Genomic DNA, 25,359 nt, shown 5'->3' on the forward strand with positions numbered 1-25,359 from the left:
CAACTGAGGCTTTCCAATGGAACTTCATCCTTTTCTCACCATTGGCCTAAGTCTAGAGGTCAGGTCAGACAAAGAAAGAGATTTTCAACCTTGGCAGGTTTAAGTTGGATGGACTTTCCGTGGGCAGCCTAGATGGTCTTTATAGCCCCTTCCAACTTCCCAATTTTATGGCTCTATGACTTTATTTAATTCTTGCACCTTGAGAGCAGGATTAAAGGACACACTTTGCTGGAGGCCACTCAGTCTCCTTTCTGCAAACACCAAGGATGATTCAGTCTTTCTAACTGAGCAAAATAGTTTAATGTCTTCACAGAAAATATAACGAACTAAGAACAGCTGAACAGAAACAGGTCCTCTGGCTTTTGCTCTGAAAAGGTTTCTTTCCCAACCCTCAAACCTAGAACAGGCCCATCCGAGCGGCTTCGTATCTCCTTCAACTTCAGATCATCTTCTTGAAATTCTGAACGGCTTCGTCTGCCTTCTGCAGTTCTGTCTCACTTTGTTTCAGCTGGGGAAAAAAAATGTCCAAGACAGATGTGTTGATAAAAGTTGTCCATATGCCCTATCTTGGGTGACTGCAGCCTGTGGCTCCAGAGCCACATGTGGCTCTTTGGGGCCTCTGCTGTGGCTCCCTGTCGGGTGATCCCACCACAAAGAGAGAAGGGGGAGGAAGAGAGAGACAGAGAGAGAGATGGGGAAAGAGTGGGGGGGGGAAGAGAGGCAGAGCGAAAGAAACAAAGGGAGAGAGAGGGAGAGATACACAGAGAGATACAGAAAAAGGGGGGAGAGAAAGAGAGAAATACAGAGAGAGGGGGAAGAGGAGAGAGAGGGAGAGAGAGAGACAGAGACAGTTAGATGTCAAAAGGTTTTTGTGGTTCCAGTTGTTTTTTAACAACCGGTTTTTTGCCCTAATGACCGGCTGGGTAGGCGTGGCTAGGGTGGTCACGTGACTGGGTGGGAGCGAATGACATTGAGTTGGCCACACCCACTCAGGTTTTGTGGCTCCCGGTGTTTTATTTTTTTGTGGAAAATGGTCCAAATGGCTCTTTGAATGTTTAAGGTTACAGACCCTTGCCCTATTTCTTTTTTATGAGCCTAAACATCTGGCTCTGGAACTTGGGGAGCCTCAATTGGGGAGTTCAACTCTGGAGCTGGCTGTTAGATGGACAGCAGACTCCACCCCTCCCCGCCCACCGCACTCACTGCTCTCCATCTATTTTACTAGTCATATCAGTGTATTATTTTTGTTTCTTTTTCCTTATTTAATTTATTGTTCTTTTATTTTACTTTCATTTTATTTAAACTTCTTTTTTATTCCTTCATTTTTTTAAATGGTTGTGAGCTGCCTCGAATAGCCCCATGGTCAGATAAGTAGTAAATAAATTTAATAATAACCATCAGTCAATTGCAAAAGGCAGCTTTACTCTGAACACCTTACATCCTCTAGCACCAGTAATCATCAGCATCTGGCTATCCCAGGTCCTTGGAAAGGACTTGATAGGTGCATACAAATGCCAAATCGAGTCTGAACATCTGGCTGTGTGTGATGAATCAATAGTAGTAGTAGTAGTAGTAGTAGTAGTAGTAATAATAATAATAATAATAATAATAATAATGGGTGGGGCCCGACTAGTAACCAATGCCAAATCCGGTGAAAAAACTGGCCGCTGTGATACAATTGTATAATAATAATAATAATAATAATAATAATAATAATAATAATAATAATAATAATAATAATAATAATAAGCAAGAAACAAAAAGAAAAAAATCACAAAGTACCGGGACCTGCAAATTGAAGTTGAACGACTGTGGAAAAAGAAATTGTGTGTTGTCCCGATTGTAATTGGAGCCCATGGAGCAATACCTAAAGGGCTACCTCACTATTTGGAAATTCTAAATTTATCAGACTTGAACATTCTGATTCTACAAAAAACCACCCTACTTGGAACAGCTTATACCCTCCGAAGTTACCTTAACAGTTCCTAGGTCCTTGGTTAGGACTCGAACTGTTGAGCTACCAACCAGCCCCAAAGGCTGTGAATCTCACCAAAGATGATGATGATGATGACGATGAATATGATGATGATTATTAATGCATTACACTTCTTATTCATGTTATGAAGGGTCTTTTTTGTAATTACCCTCAAGAAATATGCAGAATGGACAATTTATGGCGCTCAAGCCTCTTTTCTGTGGTCTTTCTGTGGCCTTTCATTTAAACAGTGTGGTTTCCTGCCTTTTTTTAGATGAAAAGCATGTACAAAGTAAAACCACCTAAAATAAGCCTCTCAGGTTAAAAGGCAAGTAAAACTCAAAAAACTTTCTAAACTGCTTGTCCCAAAGGTGCTTTTTCAAAAGGTAGCTGGACTTACTCCCCCTCCCCCTTTTGAGGATGTTTTGCTTCTCATCCAAGAAGCTTCTTCAGTTTTAGAAGAAGTTTTGCTTCTCATGTGATTCAGTTCTGAGGAAGCTTTTTGGATGAGAAGCGACATGCCTTCACGGAAAAACATAGTCCAGTTGCCTTTTGAAAAGGCACCTTTGGGACAACCATGACCTGGATGACTGAGAATCTCCACAGACTTCTAAACTCCTTCCCACCATATTCCAAGGAAAGCAAGGGCCACGATGTTAAAAGTCATCACTGACCATCAAAATTGTCCATCTATGACTCAGGATCTTCTGAAGGAAGCAGGAACTTTTCTGGCCCCGAGTCCTGAATGCTACCATCTCCCAAATGGCTAAAATCTCTCGGTGTCTTATGATCATGGAGTTTTCAACATTAACAAAACAAGAAACTATCTTTTGGGACAACTGGTCTCTTGGCACCCACAGGTGATGCAACGGATCAAACATCATCCCCAACCTGATTTATTACAGAGCAAGCCCGCAAATCAGAGGTGGGCTCCTACCAGTTCGGACCGCTTTGGCTGAACTGGTAGTGGTTTGGCGGCCTGGTTCGCTGGAACTGGCAGCAACCTAGGCCTGCCACGCTCCTGAACCGGTTCTCCTATGGGGACGCCATTCTGATTTTCGGTTCTGTGCATGCACAGAAAAATTGTAATTGCACAAATGTGTTTTTTTAAACATTTTGCGCATGCTCAGACCTATTTTTGTGCAAATGCGCATGTGCAGAAAGCGTGCATCAGGCGTGCGTGCGCAAACTTTTAAATGCCGTGAGCAACCCACCCCCCCTGCCCCAAATGCCAATCCTGTACACGTTACCTTGGCTGCGTCCAGTTCTTGGACTTTGGCCGGTACCTTCAGAGCATAATCTTGATTCCCCATACGCTGGCGTAACAGTAGGATTTGTTTCTGCAGCTCCGCCTTTTTCCCGGTCAGTTTCGCTATTTCCTTCTCCGCATCGATCAAGCCCTGCCAAGGAATTCAGAGAGTCGGCAATGCTAGAGTGCTACCTCATGGGTAAGCACTACGAGTTGAGAGTCACTGGTGAGCCACCCACTTCAGGATTCCCTGCCTCGTTTGGAAAAAAAATAAAATCTGTACCCCAAAACTAAGGACCCCACTGGTTCTCCACTGCCGGTCAACATTTTGCAGCCTGTTTATTTTTTAGTACCTTCAGCAGTAGATGGACAATGCATTTGTCAGAGGCTATAGCTACAGCACAGCCAGGGGGAGCAACTTTTCCAGGTTCAAGTACCAAGACTTGCTTGGAGGAGGAAAGAATGCAGATATATTCGGAGCAACAAGTCACAGTCCCCGCCGTCTGAAGATCCAAGCACTGTAGGTAACCTGGGAACAGATGAATAGGAAAGGAGTGTCAAGGAAGCTCAGAGGAAAGTGTGGCCCATTGTCCTGTTTATATGGTCCCCTGCAGCTTCACTGTAGAGAGCAAGGAAGCTCTTGACAGAAATATGCAGCAGCCTAGATCAACAAGGGCACAGTGGCTAAGATGCTGAGCTTGTCAGTCAGAAGGTCGGCAGTTCAGCGGTTCAAATCCCTAGCGCCGTGTAACAGAGTGAGCTCCCATTACTTGTCCCAGCTTCTGCCAACCTAGCAGTTCAAAAGCATGTAAAAATGCAAGTAGAAAAATAGGTACCACCTTTGGTGGGAAAGTAACAGCGTTCCATGCGCCTTTGCCATTTAGTCATGCTGATCACATGACCACAGAGACATCTTTGGACAGTGCTGGCTCTTCAGCTTTGAAATGGACATGAGCACCGCCCCCTCGAGTCAGGAACGACTAGTACATACGTGAGAGGGGAACTTTTACCTTTAGCTATGGTCTAGATCAGAGGTGACCATTTTGGCAACATTCAGACCTATGGACTTCAACTCCCAGAATTCCCCAGCTAGCGCAGCTCCCAGAATTTGAGGTCACACCCACAAATCTAAACGTTGCCAAAATGGGACACCTCTGGTCTATACAAAAGGGCTGAAACATTTTAAAGTTCAGAACTGAACGCTTCCTCATTTACAGCAGTATAACGAGCAGGGAGTTCAGATTTGCAAGAGTCTACTATGATAACCAATAATAATGAAAGCAATCTTAGTCTTCTTAGGGAGTTAATTTTCTTGTCTGGTCATGACTCTAAAGATCAAGAAGAAGCAGCTTGTTTGAGATGGGAAGTTGCATTTTCGGACTCAGTGCTTGATGACTTAAAGGCTACAAAGAGAGTGAGGGAAAAGAAAGTTTGAGAAATAGAGAAGACACTCAAGCTCATGTCTCAAAGAAAAGTGGAAGAAACCGCTACTGGCTTTCTCCAAGTAGACCTTTTAAATTCACCCAGCCATTCGAAAAAGCTCAGATATGAAATAGTTATCCTCCCTAATGGAGAACTGACCCATTCTCTCGAAAAGAAGGAGAATGCAAGGCCCCAAATCAGAAGCTTCTACTTTTCAGGTGTCTTTCTCTTTAGTTAGATGCATCAATTCATGGAATAATTCAACAGAACACAGCATCAAAGAGGCAAATGTAAAGAAACGAACCTTTCTCTCTACTGCATTGGGGTCCAGTGTTTGTCTTTGGACTGTAGTTGTCTGCAACTACAGATGGGCCCCTAGCTCTCTACACAAAAGGTATTAAGCTAGCAGAGGTTTAACAGTAATTTAGCATTTTGGGAGACCATCGAAAATTGTGCTATGGAAAAGTGGCAATTCTGAGCAGCATGTTCTTGCAGGGAGAGAAATATTGATGGCTCCAGACACTGAACTGAGCGTGACCCATCAAAAGGGTGTTCCACAAAAGCGCGGTCGACGAAATCGCGTATGTGACGTCATCACAACGCGACGAAAAAGATTGAAAAATTGAAATAAAAATTAAATTACAGCAAGCCGATTCACATAAAGGTAAGGGTTAGGTTAAGGGTTAGGGTTAGGCTTAGAGCGTTAGCGTTACGTTTAGCGTTAGGTTAAGGGTTAGCGTTAGGTTTTTCGTTACGTTAAGGGTTAGGTTTAGGGTTAGGTTAAGGGTTAGGTTTAGGGTTAGGTTTGGGGGGGTTAGGGTAAGGTTTTAGCTTTATTTTTACATTTTTCTATCTTTTTCGTCGCACTGTGATGACGTCACATACGCGCTTTCGTCGTCCGCGATTTTGTCGTCCGCGGTTTTGTGGTGGAACCGAACTGAGATGTTGTAAACTAGCGGTCCATCTCAAATCTATGAAATCACTAAAATCACCCTTATCTCCCACTATAAAGCTAAGACTAATATTGGGGAAAAGATTTGTTGCTACAGAGATATAGCAATAGCACCTACCCGTGTTTCCCCGAAAATAAGACCTGGTCTTATTTTGTTTTGTGCCCCAAAATAAGCACTAGGACTTATTTTTTTTGCGGGTGTTATTTTCTCCCCCATGTACGGGAGGTCCACTTTTTCTACTTGCATATGGGGTATAGGAGATGACGTGGTGCACCAGTGCTGCTGCCACGGGGTGGGTGGGTGAAGCTGCCCCATGTGCACTGCACCAGCTTATTCAGGGAACCTGCAGCCAGGACACCCTCACCCTGACATCTGCCTCGCCTCCCGGCTGTGGCACCAACACCCCACTTAGCTTCCTGCTCTGTTGCGGCCACGCAGCAACAGAAGTGGACTGGTGGCCGCGTGGGTTCCTGCTGCACTTGGCTGCTGGTGGTGCGAGGCAGGTGTTGGGGGGTGGATGGCCTGGCTGCGAAGGCCCTGAGGCAAGCCAGTGCAGGGCATGTGGGGCAGCTCCACCACCACCCCGCCTCGTGCCACCACGAACAACCAAACTAAATGGGGGGAGGGCAGGCGAGCAGCTGCACAAGATCTTGAGCAGGGCTTATTTTGGGGATAGGACTTATATTAGACATACGGGGGAAAACATGCGAGGTATTTTCAAGATAGGTCTTATTTTGGGGGGAACAAGGTAAATACCGTTTCAAGATGCTTTACAGCCCTCTCTAAGCGGTTTACAGATTCAGAATAGTGCCCCAAACAATCTGGGTCCTCATTTTACTGACCTCAGATAGATGGGAGGTTGAGTCAACCTTGAATCTGGAACTGCCAAACTGCACTCGTCCGGCAGTCAGCAGAAGTAGCCTGCAGTACTACGGCATTCTAACCACTGCGCCACCATGGCTATGAGTCTCCAAGCTAAGTGATTTCCAAAAGTTGGCCTGGTTCGCTAACCCATTTTAATTGTTCAGGCAGGCAACTTTCTCCAAGCTAACGTTTGGCAGGCCTGCAGATTCCAGAATTTCAAGCCAAAGACAGAACCTGGATTCACAGCCTCTGCAGGCATTTGTGAAAAGCCTTCAGTGAAAAACTCACAATCAGCTTTGGTTTTGGTGAGGTTGTAGTCTGCCCGGAGAAAACGCACAGCCTTGATGATGTTTAATACGAAGTCAAAAGTGCGGTCCAATTCTTCATTCCTCCAACGGAACTGGAAAGAAGGCAGAAGCATCAGCGGCTTGATTTAGTTTCCAGTTCAACATCTGACCACAATGAAAACAGACTAAGACAAGAACTTAGTTGGTTTTGAAACATCTGACCACAATGAAAACAGACTAAGACAAGAACGTAGTTGGTTTTGAAACAGGTAGTCCTCCATTTACAGCTGGACATTTTACAATCTTGTCACAGTAGATATATTCATGAACTGGAATAGGGCTTAGTAACAAGGTCAGCCAATGGGAGCTGCAACAGATTGGAGCCTGGGCATGGCTTAGCTCAGTAGCTCTGAGTCTGTGCAAAAGCTGCAAACTAGTCTGTTGCTCGAACTGAAACCAATCTCTCCTCTCTATCGTGTTTCCCCGAAAATAAGACAGGGTCTAAGCCTCGGCCTTATCTTCGGGGAGGTCTTATTATTTTTGGGGTGCAGGAAGCGGCGAGCGTGGTCACCTCATAGCTACTGCTGCGTTGCAATATTTTCAGGGAGGGCTTATTTTTGGGGGAGGGCTTCTTTTAGCGCATGCGCTCACTAGCCCCGATTGGGCTTATTATCCGGGGAGGTCTTATATTCGGGGAAATAGGGTACCACGTTGGAAGAACCACTCTTGGTATTGTATATATGTTTCGCGTGTTATTATGTATATAAAGAGAAGTCAAAGAATCCTGCTGCATCAGTTACCTGTGTGTGCTTTCTGGATTTGATTGCTGCAACAAACTCTGACAGATCCTTGGAAGGTATGACCAGTAGTGGATTCCTAACCGGTTTACTACCGTTTCGCTGAGAGAGGGTGTTTACAGATTCAGTTTACAGATTCAGAATAGTGCCCCAAACAATCTGGGTCCTCATTTTACCCACCTCGGAAGGAAGGAAGGAAGGAAGGCTGAATAAACTTTGAATCTGGTGCGATTTGATCTGCCAAACTGCTGGCAGCGGTCATCAGCAGAAGTAGCCTGCAGTATTGCACTTTAACCACTGCGCCACCGTGGTGCAGATGTTGAGTCTTTATAGAGACTCAACATCTTTTTTATATCATGGCGGCCAGTGGTGGTGACTTTAAGACTGGACATACCCAGTTCCTGCAACCATGCATTGTATGTTCTATCCTCCAGTCCTCTAATTATCTTTCTTCCTCTTCTCTGCACTCTTTCTAGAGACTCAACATCTTTCTGGTATCATGATGACGAGAACAGAGCTCACCATTCCAAGTATGATCTTCCCAAGGCATTGTATGTTGCCAGCCACAAGCTTCAGATTCTCTTACTGACTTACCTGCTCAGTAGTAGGGTAAGGGGTGACACAGATGCTGGGAGGGTCAGAGGAAGGAGACCGCCGGGGCAGCCGCTGGAACAGTTCCTCCGTGACGAAAGGCATGAAAGGACTGAGGAGACGAAGCCCAGCATCCAAGCAGGTGTAAAGAACATTCTGGGCTGTCTGAATTGCAGCCTGGTCCGATCCGGCAAACACAGGCTTTAGGCACTCCTAAGAGGAATTTTTTTAAAAAAAAAAGAATAAAAGTGTAGCAGGTGATCCTTATTCAGCCAAGCAGATAACTTCACTGACTTTTATGTTATGGGTAATCCTTGGCTTATGACCACATGCTAAGAAAGATAGCTGTTAAGTCAGTCATGCTCGATTTTACCAACCTTTTTTGGGGGGGGGGCATGGTTGTTAAGCAAACTATTTGTAGTTGTTACGTGAATTGCATAGACACCCCCCAATTGATAATGCTTGTCAGAAACTGGCTAAGAAGGGAAGCTAATGGGGATCACATGACACCCCCCCCCCCAGTTCATGCAATTGTTGTTAAAGTCCAATTTTGATCCCGTGACCTCTGACGTCACCTTTTCCAGACCGAGAGCCCAAAGTGTACGCATGGGCACCCGAATCCCCCAAACGGAAGGTACATGCGACCGCCGTGCATGTGCCCCACTCCCTGCACATGCATGCATGGCCCCTGCACATGTGCTTACGGCCCCTGTGTATGTCCACCCCCTGCACATGCACACACGCCCCACCTCCTGTGCATGCGTGGCAGAGACCCGATGACCAGCTGGCTAGTGGGAGGCGTGTGCGCATGCATGGCAGAAATGAGCTGGGGTGATGGCTCATGTCATGCCACAGAGAGGGCATTGTTGGCAATGCGTGTCACAGGTTTGCCATCACGGTACTAAATGGATAAATATGGTTTCGGGCATTGACTCAGTAGCAAAATCAGAGCTAGCCTTCAACTAATTAGGAGTTTCCCAAATATAATGTGACAATGAATGAGAGAATCCCCGCTAGTTAGGAATTCTGGGAGGAATGGAAAATAGAATGCAAGGACCTTGGAGGTTTTCTAGTCCAACCCTCTCCTCAAGGCAGGAGACCTTACACCAGGGGTGTCAAACTCGATTTCATCGAGGGCCTTATCAGGATTGTGTTTGACCATGGGTAGCCGAGTGGCTGGGGTGGGCGTGGCCAGCTCGACGTCTTGCAGCCCGCACACGGCAATCCCAAGCTCCGTTTTCACTGGCAGAGGGTTGCAGGAGGCCATTGCAGCTGAAAACGGAGCTTAGGAGGACTGCACGCAGCCCTCCCGAGCTCCCTTTTCGCTGTCAAAGACACCGCAGGCTGGCCCTTTGCTGTTTCCAGGAAGGCCTCATGGACCAGATCTAAGCATCCCGTGGGTCGGGTCTGACCCGCAGGCCTTGAGTTTGACACCCCTGCCTTACATCATCCCAGTCAAATGGTTGTCCAGTCTATTTTCGAAAACCTCCAGGGACGGAGCACTCACAACTCCAGGAGGCGAGCTATTCCATTGATTATTTTTTCTCGCTGTCAAGAAATTTCTCCTTACTTCTAGGTTGGCACTCTCTTTGACAAGCCTTCACCCATTACTTCTTGTCCTGCTCCTCAGATGCAGTTGATCCCATATAGTCCAAGAGACATGGGGAAATTACTCAAGGCCGATGATGACCAACCTATGTCACGCATGTCAAAGGAGACATACCATGAAGTTTTGGGTGACACGCTAGTGTTCGCCAACACCCAACTATTCTCGTAATCACGCCCCATTGTCACATTATTTTCGGGGGCAACAAGCCTGCATGAGAACGGGGTGTGCTCTCACACAGCCTCTGGACTCGCCAAAAATGAGTCTGTTTTACTCATACTTCATTTTTGTAATTATTTGACTATTTTTTAGGTAGATATGTTAAAATATTCATGCCTGGGAGAGACATGGGAACAAAATCAGCCAATGAATAGGCATAGCCAATGGGAGCTTAAACAGATCTGTGTCTGCGCAGAGAATTGAAACAGAAACTTAAACAGTCTGCTGCTCTGAGAAGTAAACTAGCAGTCTATCTGGGCTTGTCTGCTAATGTGAAACTAACTGCTTGTGTTTGCCTGCAATTCTCCTGCCTGGTGTTTACTTGGAAGAAACACCTGTTGGTGTTATACATTTATTCATCTATTTTTATGTATATAAAGAAGTTAATGAATGCAGCTGTATCAGTTATCGGTGTGTGCTTCTGGATTCAAATTTATGCAATAAACTCTGACAAGATATAATTGGACTGTATTTTTTTTTTCAATACATAAATAAGTAAAATTGTTTCTCTTTTGTTTGGAAGGGGCAGTGACACACCAGCTAAGTTAGGCCTTTCCTGACTTTTTAACACACGGAGACCAAAATGTTCACCATCACTGATCAAGGCATTACGCCTTATATGTTGATAGTGCAATATTTGTAATGGGGTGTAATGGAAATATGACGCCTCCCAAGATGAAGGGGGAATGAGAGTTTGGTGGCTCAGGGGCCTCACTCACAAGGTAGACGTCACACAGCTCATACAGCCAGAAATTGTACACGGCGGTGGTGATGCCAGAGAAGTCATAGGCCTGAAATCCCACATCGCATAACTCCACGGCGTGGCTCAGGCGACTCAAGATCCAGAGGTCTACGTGGCTCTCGGAGCCACTGAGCTGCAACAAACAAATCAGATTAGTAAAGAAGGACTTTTGCAAAACCCAGAATAACAAACGCTCTGTACCTTTAAGGAATATTTGTAGTTCAGGGTTGAAACAAAGGGTTTCTTGGGGCTCTGTGAGCTTGCTTGTTTTCTTGCAGACGTTTCATTCAGTGCTAGTCCTGGTGTGTTGATGATGTTTGAGACTAGCACTGATGATGTTACCTAGTTTGGTAACGAAACGTCTGCAAGAAAACAAGCAAGGTCAGAGAGCACCAAGGACCCACTCAATACCATGGATGGTCATTCTATGGAGAATATCTAAGGAAAATTGTCAGGCATATAGGATCAGGACCATAAATTGCAATTCAGAAATACAAGTAAAGGTACCCCTTGCACATATGTGCTATGTTCCCAACTCTAGGGGGAGGTGCCCATCTCCATTTCAAAGCCAAAGAGCCAGTGCTGTCCAAAGATGAGCTTGTGGATCAGAAAGATCGGCAGTGATGGGTAAGATACAAATATGATGTATGCAGAAGAGCCAATAATTGTTTTTTTGTGAGTTGATGGTAAGATGAATTGATGTAAACATATAATAATATAATACGATGTTGGTTATGTAATAGTGTACATGTGGTTATATGTTATGAAAATGAAAAAATAAAAAAACTTTATATGTATAAGAACCGAGACACAGAACAGGACAACGGCATCGCCCTCCTCCCTTACATCAAAGGCACCACAGATAAAATCAACAAAATTCTCCACAAACACAATATCAAGACAGCCTTCAGCACTGACCAAAAAATAGCCAACATCTTAAGAAACCCCAAAGAAAAGATCCAGCTAGAAAACCAAAGAGTCTACGAAATACCATGCAAAATCTGCCCTGCAACATACATAGGACAAACGAACAGGAGAATAAATGCACGCATCGCAGAACACAAGAACACAGTAAGAAAAAAAGAAAAAAATTCCTCCCTTTTCCAGCACCTTAAAGCTACAGCACAAAACAACAACGGACACACAGCTAGCACCAATCTACCAATCATGATACAACCACACAGCCAATCAATCCACTTACTGAAACAAAGCCAGCACTCCACACACTCCCACCAAGATTTATAGAAAGACGGCAGCTCCGACCACTCTTTACTCACACGAACACAAAGCCGAAAACACCAGCCTGAAGATGGCAAATGAGACCTCGCCGAAACGTTGCCAAGACAATCTCAATCCTACACGGGATATCCCGTATAAGATTGAGATTGTCTTGGCAGTTCGAAAGCAGGTAAATAATGGAAGTAGAAAAATAGGGACCACCTTTGGTGGGAAGGTAACAGCATTCCGTGCGCCTTTGGCATTTAGTCATGCCAACCACATGACCAGAGACGTCTTCAGACAGCGCTGGCTCTTTGGCTTTGAAACGGAGATGAGCACCATGACTAGCACCTATGTGCGAGGGGAACTTTACCTTTACCTTAAGGATTCTAAGCTGGCGACATGTTTAACTCCGCCCATCCCAGCATCACCTGCTCGTCTGCATAATGGAAAGGAGAATCTAGAAGAATAGGCTTACCTCTGGGCTGGGGGGTGGTTGGAAGCCCTCCCCAAGACCACGGATGGCAAATCTGGTGGCGTTCCAAAGTTTGTTGCAGAAATACCGGTAGCCCAGAATCCGGTTCACATCCAGGTTTATATCACGGCCTGAAGAGGGAAAAGCAAAAGAGAGAAGCCAACATGAAAGCAAGGTTAAGAATTCTGTCACAACCTTGAGCCGGGCACTCAAGTGGAGGCCGGAAATGTACCTTGAGTTGTGTAAGCACAGAGAGCAAACCGAAGGGCATCCGTCCCGCATTCTGGGATCCCATTGGGGTAATCTGATTTCTGCAAAGCAAGTACCAAGATACCAGTGGTGAAATTCAATTTTTTTTTACAACCGGTTCCGTGGGCGTGGCTTGGTGGGCGTGGCAGGGGAAGGATACTGTGAAATCCCCATCCCCTCCCCTCTCCTGGGGGAAAGGATATTGCAAAATCCTCATTCCCACCCCACTCTGGGGGCCAGCCAGAGGTGACATCTGCCAGTTCTCTGAGCTACTCAAAATTTCCGCTACCGTTTCTCCAGAACCTGTCAGAACCTGCTGAATTTCACCCCTGCAAGATACACATTTGATCTTGTAAGTTTTTTGCTCCAGTTCCAAAGCCTTCTCTCTAAAAATGTATACAGGTAGTTGTCAACTTTCGACAATGGAGCCCAAAATTCCCATTGCTAAGCCAGACAGTTGTTAAAAATTCCCATTGCTAAGCCAGACAGTTGTTAAGAGAGTTTTGCCCCATTTTATGGCCTTAACAATTGCCACAGTTGTTAAGCGAGTCGCTGTGGTTGTTACGCAAGTAACACGGCTGTAAAGTGAATCTGGCTTCCCCATTGACTGTCTTTGTTGGAAGGTTGCAAAAGGTGACGTCATGACCCCGGGACACTGCAACCGTCATAAATATGAGTCAACCTGGGGATGCCGCAATGGTTGTAAATGTGAAAAATGATCACAAGTCATTGTTTCCACTGCTGTCATAACTTTGAACGGTCACTAAATGAATGACTGTCAAGGAGTACTCATACAAACCTTACATTCAAAGCGTCAAACACAAAACAGGAAACTCCATGGATCTCCACCCAAGATGTACAAATAAAATACCGTATTTTTTGGAGTATAAGACACACCAAGATTTTGAAGAGGCAAATTAAAAAAATTTTTTTTTGCACTCTGCAACCTCCTATTTCGCGAAAACGGGCCCATTGTTTTGTCCAAAAAAGGGCACACATAGCCTTTAGGAAGCTTACAGAGTGCTCCTGGGGGCTGGAAGTGAAAAACGAGGAAAATACGGCCCATTTTTCACTCATTTTTGCCCTCCCCAGGCCCCAGGAGCACTCTGGAAGCCTCCATAAGGCTATGCACAGCCATTTTTGCAAAGTGAGTGGGGTTTCAGGAGGCCAAAAATGCTGTATTCAGTGTATAGGATGCACCCAGATTTTCACCCTTCTTTTGTGAGGGAAAAAGGTATGTCTTATACTCTGAAAAATACGGTAATATATTCTGGACGAGTGTGACGTATGAATGCTATTCAAACCTAAAGCTACTGAAGGAAAGAGGGAATATATTCAGAGAGATACCATACTGTGCTACCACCCAATGCAAAGGAAGAACATATGTTTGAGGTCTGTCAACATGAAGCAAAGGTTAAAGACAATAGAAAAATATATACCTGTCCCTTTTTGGCTCGCTCCAGCTCAAGGGGATCCAAGTTGCTGTCTAATAACTGAGCATGTAGACCCTACAGAAACAGAGGAGAGAAAAAATGATGATGTATATTATAGTATAGCTGTGTTACTCTCATTACAGGACACAATTTTCTGCAAGGGGGGTGGGGGTGTTAGCCTGTCAGGCCTGGAAGCCATCTTTTGCATTGGGCCTTCAGGCCTGCCACATTTTCTGCTGTGGAAAAATGGGAGGGGGGATTATATGGCGTATGGGTGATATATAGTCAAAACAACATTCCTTTCTCAGAGAGTCAAGGATACCTTGCCCTGCAGCTGTGATGATGTAACTGGGAGGCATCGCCAGTTTTGGAACGGTGCCTGATTGGACCATGTGATGGACATGTGGGTGCTGGGCAGGGGCTTGGACTTTCATTTGGGTGGGGAAAACTTGGGAGCTTTCGGATTCGGGTTTTCCCAGATGTGCCAATATGGCATCTCTAATAAAATGGAACTCTAAGGAAATTCAAGCCTCGGAGTCTTCTTTCGTTGCGGGTGTTGCTTGGAACCCTGACATTAGCATCATACATCTTTCATAAGATGTGAAGATGTGTATAAGGCTAGGCTAAGAGAAAACTCATTTGCAATCTTTCTCCAATCTGTGGGAGGGGGAGGAGGAGGAGAAGGGGAAGAGGAGGAGAGGGAGGAGGAGAAGGGGAAGGGGAGGAAAAGGAGGAGGGGGAAGGGGAAGGGGAGAAGGGGAAGAGGAGGAGAAGGGGAAGAGGAGGAGAAGGGGAAGAGGAGGAGAGGGAGGAGGAGAAGGGGAAGAGGAGGAGAGGGAGGAGGAGAAGGGGAAGGGGAGGAAAAGGAGGAGGGGGAAGGGGAGAAGGGGGAGGAGGAGAAGGGGAAGAGGAGGAGATGGAGAAGGGGAAGGGGAGGAGGAGAAGGGGGGAGGAGGAGAAGGGGAAGAGGAGGAGATGGAGAAAGGGAAGGGGAGGAGAAGGGGAAGGAGAGGAGGAGAAGGGGAAGAGAAGGAGGAGAAGGAGAGGGGGAGGAGGAAAATAGCAATAGCAGTTAGACTTATATACCGCTTCATAGGGCTTTCAGCCCTCTCTAAGCGGTTTACAGAGTCAGCATATTGCCCCCCACAACAATCCGGGTCCTCATTTTACCCACCTCGGAAGGATGGAAGGCTGAGTCAACCCTGAGCCGGTGAGATTTGAACAGCCGAACTGCAGTCAGCTGAAATAGCCTGCAGTGCTGCATTTAACCACTGCGCCTCCTCGAAGAAGGAAGGAAGGAAGGAAGGAAGGAAGGAAGGAAGGAAGGAAGGAGCAGATGAACCTAGTTGTTTCCCTGTAATGTCCTTATATCCCTGCCCATACTCCTTGCAGCCTTTGAAAGTCAAGCAAAGTAGCCTCAAGAAACCTTCCCATGTCTGTCATACGAACTGTGACAAAAGCTAAAGGCAGCCATATCCTATCCCGGCCCTTGCAGCAACTGAGACAGAGGCCACAACGACTGGAGTGAAAAGTTGAAGCTGTCTGACTCTTAACCGCAGCTGACTACTGCTGCTTTCAGCCCAGCCCAAGCTTCCTCTTTGCAGCCACTCATATGTTTCCCAACTGATCTGACGAAAGAACCAGATTTCCGATTCTCAGGGGAAAGACAGGTCTCCTGACTGCCAACCACAACAGGAATCGAGGGGTCCTTGGGGCTCTCTGAGCTTGGTTATTTTCTTGCAGACGTTTCGTTACCAAGCTGCACTGCACTGAGTGCATTACCTAGTTTGGTAACGAAACGTCTGCAAGAAAACAACCAAGCTCAGAGAGCACCAACGTTTCAACTCTTGAGCTACACATAGTCTCCTCTATCAATGCAACAGGAATCTAAAGCATCTTGCAGCTCCATCTTCTGACAGCCATGAACAATGGGTCACCTCCAGAGTGATGCCAGTGATCACATCCAAGGGATCTATGACATTTCCCAGTGATTTGCTCATCTTCCTGCCGTGGGCATCCCGAATGACAGCATGGAGGTAAACCTGGAAAGGAAATACGGAAAAGTGACACATTTTTAGGTAGGTTGGAAAGGGGCAATGCAGTTTGGAAACCATATATATATATGGTATTTTATTTTATTAATATACTGTGAATTCTGCTCATTCACATCCAGCAAAGTCTTTCAAGGGAGGATTTATAGTCACAGACTTTATCTGTGCCAGGCCGATCTCTGAAAACTTGGCAAGGAGTTTCAGAGTCACGAACCAATTAAGTGAACTAATTGCCTCCTGCAAACTCCACTCCCCTTTTGCTCCTTTTTTATTTCCTCTGGAAGGGGACATTCACTGTCCACCTGTGGCTTTACTCCCAAGTTGACCCTTGTCCTTTAGCTGTTCCCTTCATCTGGCAACTGTGCATGTGCACACTGGGAACAGGCTCCACCTGTCCATCTGCCTCACTTATGTCTGACTCCGAAGGCAGCTGGTAACTAGCATACGGCTCTGGCCCCCTCTCTGCCTCCGACACAGAGCCCTCATCAGAGCTTCCCCAGACTCCAGGACTGGCCCATGTTCCTCCCCAACCTGTCTGAGTCTGTTGCCGGCTCCGCTAGCCACCGGTGGGCCACAACAACAAGAAGTCACAAAGTTTGACTCAAGAATGTTTTGAGACTCATCCCGTAGGTTTACCTGCGTGTCAGTTGACTCAAGGTTTTTGTGTTGCCTCAAGGAAGACTAGTGCCTTGTGATTTAGACCGGACACCCTGTTCTGTTGGGGGTAAAATTGGCCTTCTCGCAATTAGGGATTCCCTGATTTGGCCACAGCCAGAAGGGGCGATGGAAAAGTGGAAGAGAGCTCATACAACCTGGCAGGAACAAACTGCCTGTCAGGTTTCTGAAAGATGCCTTAATTGATTCATGAGCCTTGAGCCAAGTTTCAAAAGAAAACCAGTCATTTATTGGGAGCACCATTTTGGCAATACCGCATTGCAGTCAGATCTGAGCCTCATTTGAATTATAGCTGAACTTTACCCCTGTTCCTTCCCTCCCCTCAGTCTCTGTGTCATAAATCACATTCCCCAATGAGGTGCACCCCTCCCAAGCCTGCTGTAGTGATCTGAGATCCGACTGTAGCTGAAAGTATGTGTGGAAGAGCTCCCCCCGCCACTTTCCTCATCATGGCAACTTTATGAGTTGACAGTCTGCTTCTCACCTCTCTGAAGGGTAGCTTTCCTGTCAGCGTGAGGCCCAACATAACCATACGGGCCACCCAAAAGAACAGAATGTCATGTCCAGTCTCCAGGAGAGTTCCAGGGTAAAAAACCTGAAGATCTTCACCCTTGAAAGAACAAGATGGAAAGGGTGAGCAAGATTTTAAGAGCAAAGAAATGCACGCCAACATCTTCACCTCATGTTCACTTACTGAATTGGGCCACCCAAAGATGGAGAAAGGGAATAGGCCAGAGGAGAACCAGGTGTCCAGGACATCCTCGTCTGGGAGGACATAAGAAAGGCACACAGATTAGAGTCCTATTTGGTTTTCCATGTTTAACTTCTTTTTTTTTTGGCATATTTTTTTTATTTTCAACATGTCAAAATTTCATTTTCAATTAAACAGTGTGTTGTCTGCATATGAATAGTTTGAAAGATAGTAATCATAACGTTTACAACAATATTCATTACACTATTAATTCTATAATAATAAAAATAATAATCACAATATTTACTTTTCTATTTTAACAAATCTCCCTTGTTCCCTTAATCTTTTCTTATATTTCCATGTTTCTAACTTCCGTTTTTGTTATCTAACCATTGCCAACATAAATCCCACATCATAAAATATTCAGCTTGTTCCTTTTCCTTAATTGCAAGTGTTAATCTATTGATTTCTGCACATTCTAATATTTTTTTTAATCACATTTCATCTAAAGGGATCTCTTCACTTTTCCACTGTTGTGCAAATACAATTGTGGCTGCAGGTAATACATGTAGGATCAAATATGTATTCCCCTTATTATAATTACCCAGTAGAATACCCAACAAAAATATTTCTGGTTTTAAATCAGTATATTGCATTATCATTTTTTCCAACCATGTATGTATTTTTGTCCATTTTTATTTATTTATTTATTTTTGCTTTTGTGGATGTCCACCACATATTGTCAGGCATGCAGCCATCTTTTCTTTTGGATCTTTGGCCTGCCATACTTTCTATTATTCTACTATGCATTTTCAATTGTGGGAAAATGGGAGGGGGGGATTGTATGAAGTTAGATGCTATGTAGCCATAACAAAATTCTTTCTAGAAAGCCAAGGTCATCCTTTGTCTTTGCACCTCTGCACCTGGCTGGAACTGGATGGGTGGAACTTAATACGCATAGTACGAACCAGGTATCTTATGACATTTCTAGCATTTAACTGACATATCCTTAAACATCTTTGCCAACCTTGAGGGCAAGAAGTGCCATCTATAAAACATTTTATATAAATTTTCCTGGGGGCTGGGGAGGGCAAAAACGGGATGCATGGGGATTTGGCAGGCCAAAAGCGGGCCCGTTTTTCACAAAAATGGGATCCTCAGAGGGTTTGGGAGGACTGCAGAGTGCTTCTGGTGGCCGTGGAGGGGAAAAACTATTTTATTTCTTGTTTTCCTCTTTGAAATCTTGGTGCGACTTATAGTCCGAAAACTACGGGGTAATTCCTTTTGATAGATTAAAATCACACAGTAGCAGATATGAATTGGCCAAGGGGAGGTGAAGGTTCCTTAACAAATTCAGAACCCAGGAAAAATTTGACTAATCTTAGAAGGCAAGAAGTAAGAGGGAAAGCTGGCATCATCAGGTCAGGAAACTGAACTAGTAGAATTTGATAAACTCTGGAGTTCTTGGTGCTGAGCTTGGTTGTTTGTTTGCAGATATTTCATTACCCAACTAGGTAACATCATCAGTTGCTAGAAGGGAATGGGATTTGCTCTCTATGCATATATACAAGTAGTGTGCCCTGTTAAGCGTTAACGTGAATTTTGTTCTCTTCTTAGTAGTTTAGAAAGAGCTGAGGTGGCGCAGTGGTTACGGTGCAGTACTGCAGGCCACTTCAGCTGACTGTTATTTGCAGTTCAGCGGTTCTAATCTCACCGACTCAAGGTTGACTCAGCCTTCCATCCTTCAGAGGTGGGTGAAATGAGGACCCAGACTGTGGGGGCAATATGCTGACTCTGTAAACCGCTTAGAGAGGGCTGAAAGCCCTATGAAGCGGTATATAAGTCTAACTGCTATCGCTATTGCTATTCTTGATTACATTGTTATTTATTCTCTGAGTTGGTAGTTCCTTGATTGGGGTCTATAGAGATTCTCGGTCATCCAGGTCATGGTTGTCCCAAAGTGGCTTTTTCAGGAGGGAGGCAACTGGACTTTCTTGCTTTTTCTTTTGAAGATGTTTTGCTTCTCATCCAAGAAGCTTCTTCAGCTCTGACTGGGATGGTGGGGAATGGAAGGATTTATATTCCTTGCAGACAGCTGGACGTTTGCATCCTTTTTGAGGGTCGTTGAAGCACTTGGAGATTTATCTGTGTCCTCAGGGTCACCTGAAGGAATTCTCCTGGTTCCTGAAGTCTGCAATTTTGTCCTCTGGAAATCCATTCCTACTCCCACACCATTCAAAGGGGGTTCATCCCAAATAGTATAGCTAAAGGTCTGTAGAGATTCTCAGTCATCCAGGTCATGGTTGTCCCAAAGATGGTTTTTCAGGAGGCAACTGGACTTTCTTGTTTTTTTTCTTCCTTTGAAGACGCTTCTGATCCAAGAAACTTCTTCAGCTTTGACAGGATAGTCAGAGCTGAAGAAGCTTCTTGAATGAGAAGTGAAACATCTTCAAAAACAACAACAAGAAAGTCCAGATGCCTCCACAAAAAAGGACATTTGGGACAATTTTGACTGGGGTATTGTTTACTGCCAGTAAATAATATTATCTATCGTTGGTTGCATATTAATCCCGGTGTTAATCCCTGATTATTTGAGTGTTGATTGATAGAGAAGAGGTGTTTGGGTCTTTTTGTTCATTTTTCACTTAGTGACCACTTTGTTTAACAACTGTGGTCACTAAACGTGGACTACCTATACATTCTTACAGTGCAGTGTTCTTCTACGGAGAGATAATATATGCTGACCTTGAAAGAATTAGGAACAGAATTAGAACTGCTCACCCGCTCTCTTGTAAGAGCACATGTAGTATGGGGTGACCCTTTGTGGTTCAAGGTTGCAATACAGGAAATGTGACGGCAGACCCAGCTTCCTAATTCCCTTGCCCACACGTTTCCCATTTCCGGTCTCCCTACCTTGTTGGAGGGAGATTTTATCCGGGCTGACGTTGAAGACTTTGGCTGCCTTTTCTTTCGCTTCTTCCTTGCTCCGACCACTCACCCAGTATTTGCCATCCACATCCTGCAGAATTTGGGAAGGTAAATGACCCATCAACAAAAAATTTGTTCAACGTTAAATAATGTCAACATTATCCAATAAAATCATCCTTCTGGATTTTCCAAGCTGCACAGAGTCCCAAAAAATTAATATCCATCATAGTTTACTGTTCTTAGTCACCCCAAATAACTTGCTTCAAGGAGAGTCAGTTTGGCCTACAGGTTAAGGCACCAGGCCGGAAACCGGGAGATCATGAGACTGAATCCTGAGTTAGCCATGTGTTGTAGCCCAGCAGGAGCCGTTGGAGCTGCCACCAGACTCCGACAGCGAGGGGCCCTATGAGTCGGCTCTGGAGGATGTGGAGGACCCTGGACAGGGTTCCGACTCCGAGCAGGGCGCAGAGAGACTGGTTGGTCACCAGGTGGCGCCTGAGCCTTGGACCAGTGGGGAGGAGACAAGGGAGAGTGATCCAGAAGCCAGCAGTGAGTTGTTCCTGGATGCACGCCATCGAAGAGCTATTCAGCGTCAGGAACAATTACTCAATTACAGGAGGTAATTGCGCTCAATTGGTGGTCATTAGACTATAAAAAAGACTGCTTGTGACATGCCCCTCTTGCAGAAGTCAACGCATTGACTAAAGAGAACGTAACTAACTTGGCAGGCTAGATTATTGCCAAGGTTTGTCTGACTTGCTGCCAAGGTCCTTATCTGTTTGTTTGCTTGGCTTTCAGCCACCGAGATTTTGGCTTCTTGCTATTAAAAGTACATTCTAGTTAAGCTTGTCTCGGCTGTCATTACTGGACGGAGGAGGGGGTCAGAACAGCCATGAAAACCAGCTGGGTGATTTTGGGCCACTTCCTCTCTCTCAGCCCAACCAACCTCACAGGGTTGTTGTTGTGGGGAAAACAGGAGGAAGAAGGAATATTAAGAATATTCACCATGAATTACAATATTTGTAAAGATACTAGAAGTGAAATATAATTAAATGAGAAAAAGAAATAAATGGTTTATGCATACTTGAGCTAAGTGTATGAAAAATCGGAAATTAAATTAATTTTACAAATATTGACTATTTGATGTTAATTTTTAAGGTCACCTGTTGGAAGTCTAAGTGAAAATGAAGAAAAAAAAATCTTAGCTCTATTCCCCCATTATTACCCTCTCTATGAGTTCAGTGGACATGTAGATGTCTATATTTGCACTTCAGTGTCCCGAAGATTCATTACATTTCTTTTTCTTGGGAATCAGGGCTTTTCTACCAGTTTGTACCCCAAGTGGCCCAGAAAATCCTACCTCTCCCGCTGGCACAGAAGGGTCATCAATAGTCACAAAATATGCTGGAATTCGGTGGCCCCACCAGAGCTGCCGAGAAATACACCAATCCCTATGAAAAAGGAAAGAATTAGCAAAGCTGCAGTCCGAGATTACTCAAAGTTTTAGCAATTTAACAAACACAGATTAAAGGGGAAAAGGAAAAAAAAAAAGTCCAGTAGCACCCAAATAATCAATTCCTTTTACTGCCAACCTGCCTTCCATTGAGGACCTGTACACTGCATGAGTCAAAAAGAGGGCCATGAAAATATTTACAGACCCCTCGCATCCTGGACATAAATTGTTTCAACTCCTACCCTCAAAACGACGCTATAGGGCATTGCACACGAGAACAACTAGCCTTATTTGCATATTGTCCCCAACAATCTGGGTCCTTCATTTAACCTCAGAAGGATGGAAGGCTGAGTCAACCTTGAGCACCATCGGGATCGAACTCCAGGCTACAGGCAGAGATTTTTTCCTGCAATAATTGCACTTTAACCACTGCGCCGCCAATGGCATTGCGGTGATGTATACAAGAGGTGGCGTTTACAATGCAGAAGCTGAAGGTGCTTTCATCCCTCCAATCATTTGATAGACATTCATCGTGTTCCCGTGCATTGCTAAAAATCCACATTTAAAATAAATTTTAAGAAAAAAAAACTTCAACAGCAGCTTTGCTCACTCGCAGTATTAAAGACGAAGCAGCAGGGGAATCCACATGGTTCACTGAGCCAAAAACCAAACAAATCTCAGAATGGGTTAATGGGGGTGCATGAAGTGGTCGGGGTCAGAGCCGTTAGCTGTTTATGCAAGAGCCTCACCTGATATTATCCATCCAAGTGAACCAGGTTTTGAGATGGAAATCTGGCACAATGCGCAGATCGCCCCGGCGCACGGCCTCGGCTGCAGCCTGGGCCATTGTGTCACAGCGCACGTACCACTGAGGCTTCAGGAGGGGTTCTACCACGTCTTTGGAGCGGCTTAAAAGTATCGGGGATTGAAAGTCAAAAATATAAGTTAGCTGAAACCCTCAAAAAACAACAGGTTTAAAACAAGTACCGTATTTTTCAGAGTATACGATGCACTGGAGTATAAGACGCACCAAGATTTTTTTTTCAAAATTTTTTTATTTTGTTTATTCTCTTACATACCATTTTAAGTATACATTCACATCATTGTTATTCTTCTTTACATTTATCATTCTTATACATTTATTATTTCATTTATAATGTACAGTTTGGGTAGCTTTATTTACCATCCCTTCCTCCTTTTGTAACTCCTCGTTTTCCCTTTCTTTTCTCCCTCCCTCCCTTCTCTACTTTCTTCCTTCCTCCTCTCCTTCTCCTCCCTTCTTCCTTTACCTTTCTCCTACTCCTGCTCGCATCAAGATTTTAAAGAGGCAAATTAAAAAAAAAAGTTTTTGCACTCTGCAGACTTCCCAAAAACGGCCCATTTTTCATGAAAATGGGGCCATTTTTTGTAAAAAAAGGGGGGGATCCGTAGCCTTTAGGAGATTTGCAGAGTGCTTGTGGGGGGTGGGAGGGAGGGAAAAACTGCCTGTTTTCCGCTCATTTTTGCCCCCCCCCCACACCCAGGAACACTTCTAAAGGCGATGCATGGCCATTTTGGTGAAGGGGGCGAGGTTTTGGGAGGCCAAAAATGCTGTATTCAGTGTATAAGACACACCCAAATTTTCAGCCTCTTTTGTGAGGGAAAAAGGTGTGTCTTATACTCCGAAAAATATGGTAGTCCTCATTTAGCGATTGGCTTGTTAGTGACAATTCGCCATTGCAACGGTGATGAAAAAGTAACTTTTGTGACCAACTCTTCCATCTGTAATGTCGTAAGCATGGTGACAGTTTCACTTAGTAACTGCTTTGCTACTAGGTAGTTGCCAATCCCAATTATGGTCGCTAAGTGAGGACTACGTGTACACCTGACTATCATGTATGGCCTGATTGCTCGTTACTAACTTCTGCTGCAGAACTCTAGTCTCCTAACGGGGATAGACTCAACAGGCTGGACAGCCATCAATCTGAAATGGTATAGGGTCTCCTGCTTGAGCAGTGGGTTGGACTAGAAGACCTCCAAGATCCCTTCCGGCTCTGTTCTGATTGACTGACATGCAACTTAAGAGTCCAGTAAGAGTCTGAAACCCGCAGCTGTTTCTACCATCCAGAAGATATACAAGACTTCACACCAAAGATTCCTAAAATGGTCATCTAAAAAAAAAAGGGCATCATTTTTCACATGAAGTCTGACCCCCCTAACTGAGAATAGCAGAAATGGTGGGTCTTACTTCAATTCTCAGCCACGCTGGCTGGGAATCCTTGGGACTGGTGGCTTGAATACCTTTTGAGGAAGACTGCCTTACTTTGCAACTGCTGCTCACCTGCACACTGGTACCACCATGGGGTTGTCCTTCACCTCCTTGAAGAGCTTCTTTTCCTTCAGCGCTTCCAGCACTGCTTGGCGGGCTTCAAAGCGCTTCATACCCTGGAAGAAGCAGCAAATAAAAGTGGAACAGTTGGAAAGCACAGAAAGGCCTCCTGACACAAACAAGCTAACAATAAACAACAGTCTAAAAACCACCAAGAAGAAGACTCCTACCCAATAGTGACAGGGCACTATTGTACCGCGATGTTGAACCTACGGCACGGGTGCCAGACATGGCATGCAGAGCCCTCTTTGTGGGCACACATGTCGTTGCCAGCTGCTCTTCTGCTTTCCAACGCGCGCATGCGCATCGGCCGCTGGAGCACAGGAAACCGGCCTGAAAACAGCCAAAAACATTCCCAAAACAGGCCATTTGGGGCCATTTTTCAGGCTGTTTTTCAACGCTTGAGAAAAAACAAAAAACAACATGTAAAAAGCCCAAGGAACGGCCTAAAAATGGCCCCCAAAATGGCCTGAAAACAGCTCCCCTAATGGCCCGGGAAACGGCCTGAAATCGACCCAAAAAACAGACCCCAAACCAGCCCCAAACAGCCAAAAATAAGGCATGCATGCACCGGCCAGCTGGTCTTCAGATTTCCGATGTTCTGGCGGGCGTGAAGACCAGCTGCCCGGCATGCATGCACATGCTGGAAACCCGAAGACCAGCTAGCCGGTGCGTGCGCACATTCCAGTTTGGGCACTTGTTGGCGAAAAGGTTTGCCATCACTACACTAGTATATATAAAGCTAGCAAGCCCTACTCCTTAAGGCAGGGGTGTCAAACTCAAGGCCCATGGCCTGCATCCAGCCTGCAGGGTGCTTAGATCTGGCCTGGAAACAGCAAAGGACCAGCCCGCAGTTCCTCTGCTAGCAAAAATGGGGCTCAGGGAGGGGGGGGCGTCTGTACCATCACCCCTGCACCCCATTTTCAGCCTGGACAGCATCCCGCAGCCCTCTGCCAGCAAAAACAGAGCTCGGGGGGGGGGGCTCCCAGCTCCATTTTTCTGGCAGAGGGATATCAAAACAAACTGAAAGCAAAACAAAAGGAGAGATCCCCCCCCCTTTTGCATTTGAGCATGCAAGAAGGGACAGGAAAGGAGAAAGGAAAAGGGGAAAGA

General features: G+C 45.2%; 1 protein-coding gene across 2 annotated transcripts in view; it reads right to left on the reverse strand.

Annotated features, from left to right (window-relative positions):
- Positions 1-277: 277 nt before the first annotated feature.
- Positions 278-25,359, reverse strand: part of VARS1 (valyl-tRNA synthetase 1) — a 53,497-nt gene continuing 28,415 nt past the window's right edge. For both annotated transcript variants that reach the window (XM_087708506.1, XM_087708507.1), the window contains exons 16-31: positions 24,199-24,302; positions 22,628-22,786; positions 21,786-21,876; positions 20,411-20,516; positions 17,501-17,571; positions 17,291-17,416; positions 16,018-16,122; positions 14,087-14,155; positions 12,631-12,709; positions 12,402-12,529; positions 10,683-10,838; positions 8,142-8,351; positions 6,752-6,863; positions 3,578-3,753; positions 3,226-3,375; positions 278-508 (exon numbers count right to left, since the gene is read on the reverse strand). In XM_087708506.1, coding sequence (XP_087564632.1) covers positions 440-508; positions 3,226-3,375; positions 3,578-3,753; positions 6,752-6,863; positions 8,142-8,351; positions 10,683-10,838; positions 12,402-12,529; positions 12,631-12,709; positions 14,087-14,155; positions 16,018-16,122; positions 17,291-17,416; positions 17,501-17,571; positions 20,411-20,516; positions 21,786-21,876; positions 22,628-22,786; positions 24,199-24,302 — 1,911 coding nt within the window. In that variant the 3' untranslated portion in view covers positions 278-439. The remainder of the gene's footprint in view (positions 509-3,225; positions 3,376-3,577; positions 3,754-6,751; positions 6,864-8,141; positions 8,352-10,682; positions 10,839-12,401; positions 12,530-12,630; positions 12,710-14,086; positions 14,156-16,017; positions 16,123-17,290; positions 17,417-17,500; positions 17,572-20,410; positions 20,517-21,785; positions 21,877-22,627; positions 22,787-24,198; positions 24,303-25,359) is intronic.

Source organism: Thamnophis sirtalis, unplaced genomic scaffold (genome assembly GCF_051295495.1).
Source record: "Thamnophis sirtalis isolate CommonGarterSnake01/CBP01778 unplaced genomic scaffold, rThaSir2_p1.2 scaffold_3, whole genome shotgun sequence".
NCBI lineage: Eukaryota > Metazoa > Chordata > Lepidosauria > Squamata > Natricidae > Thamnophis > Thamnophis sirtalis.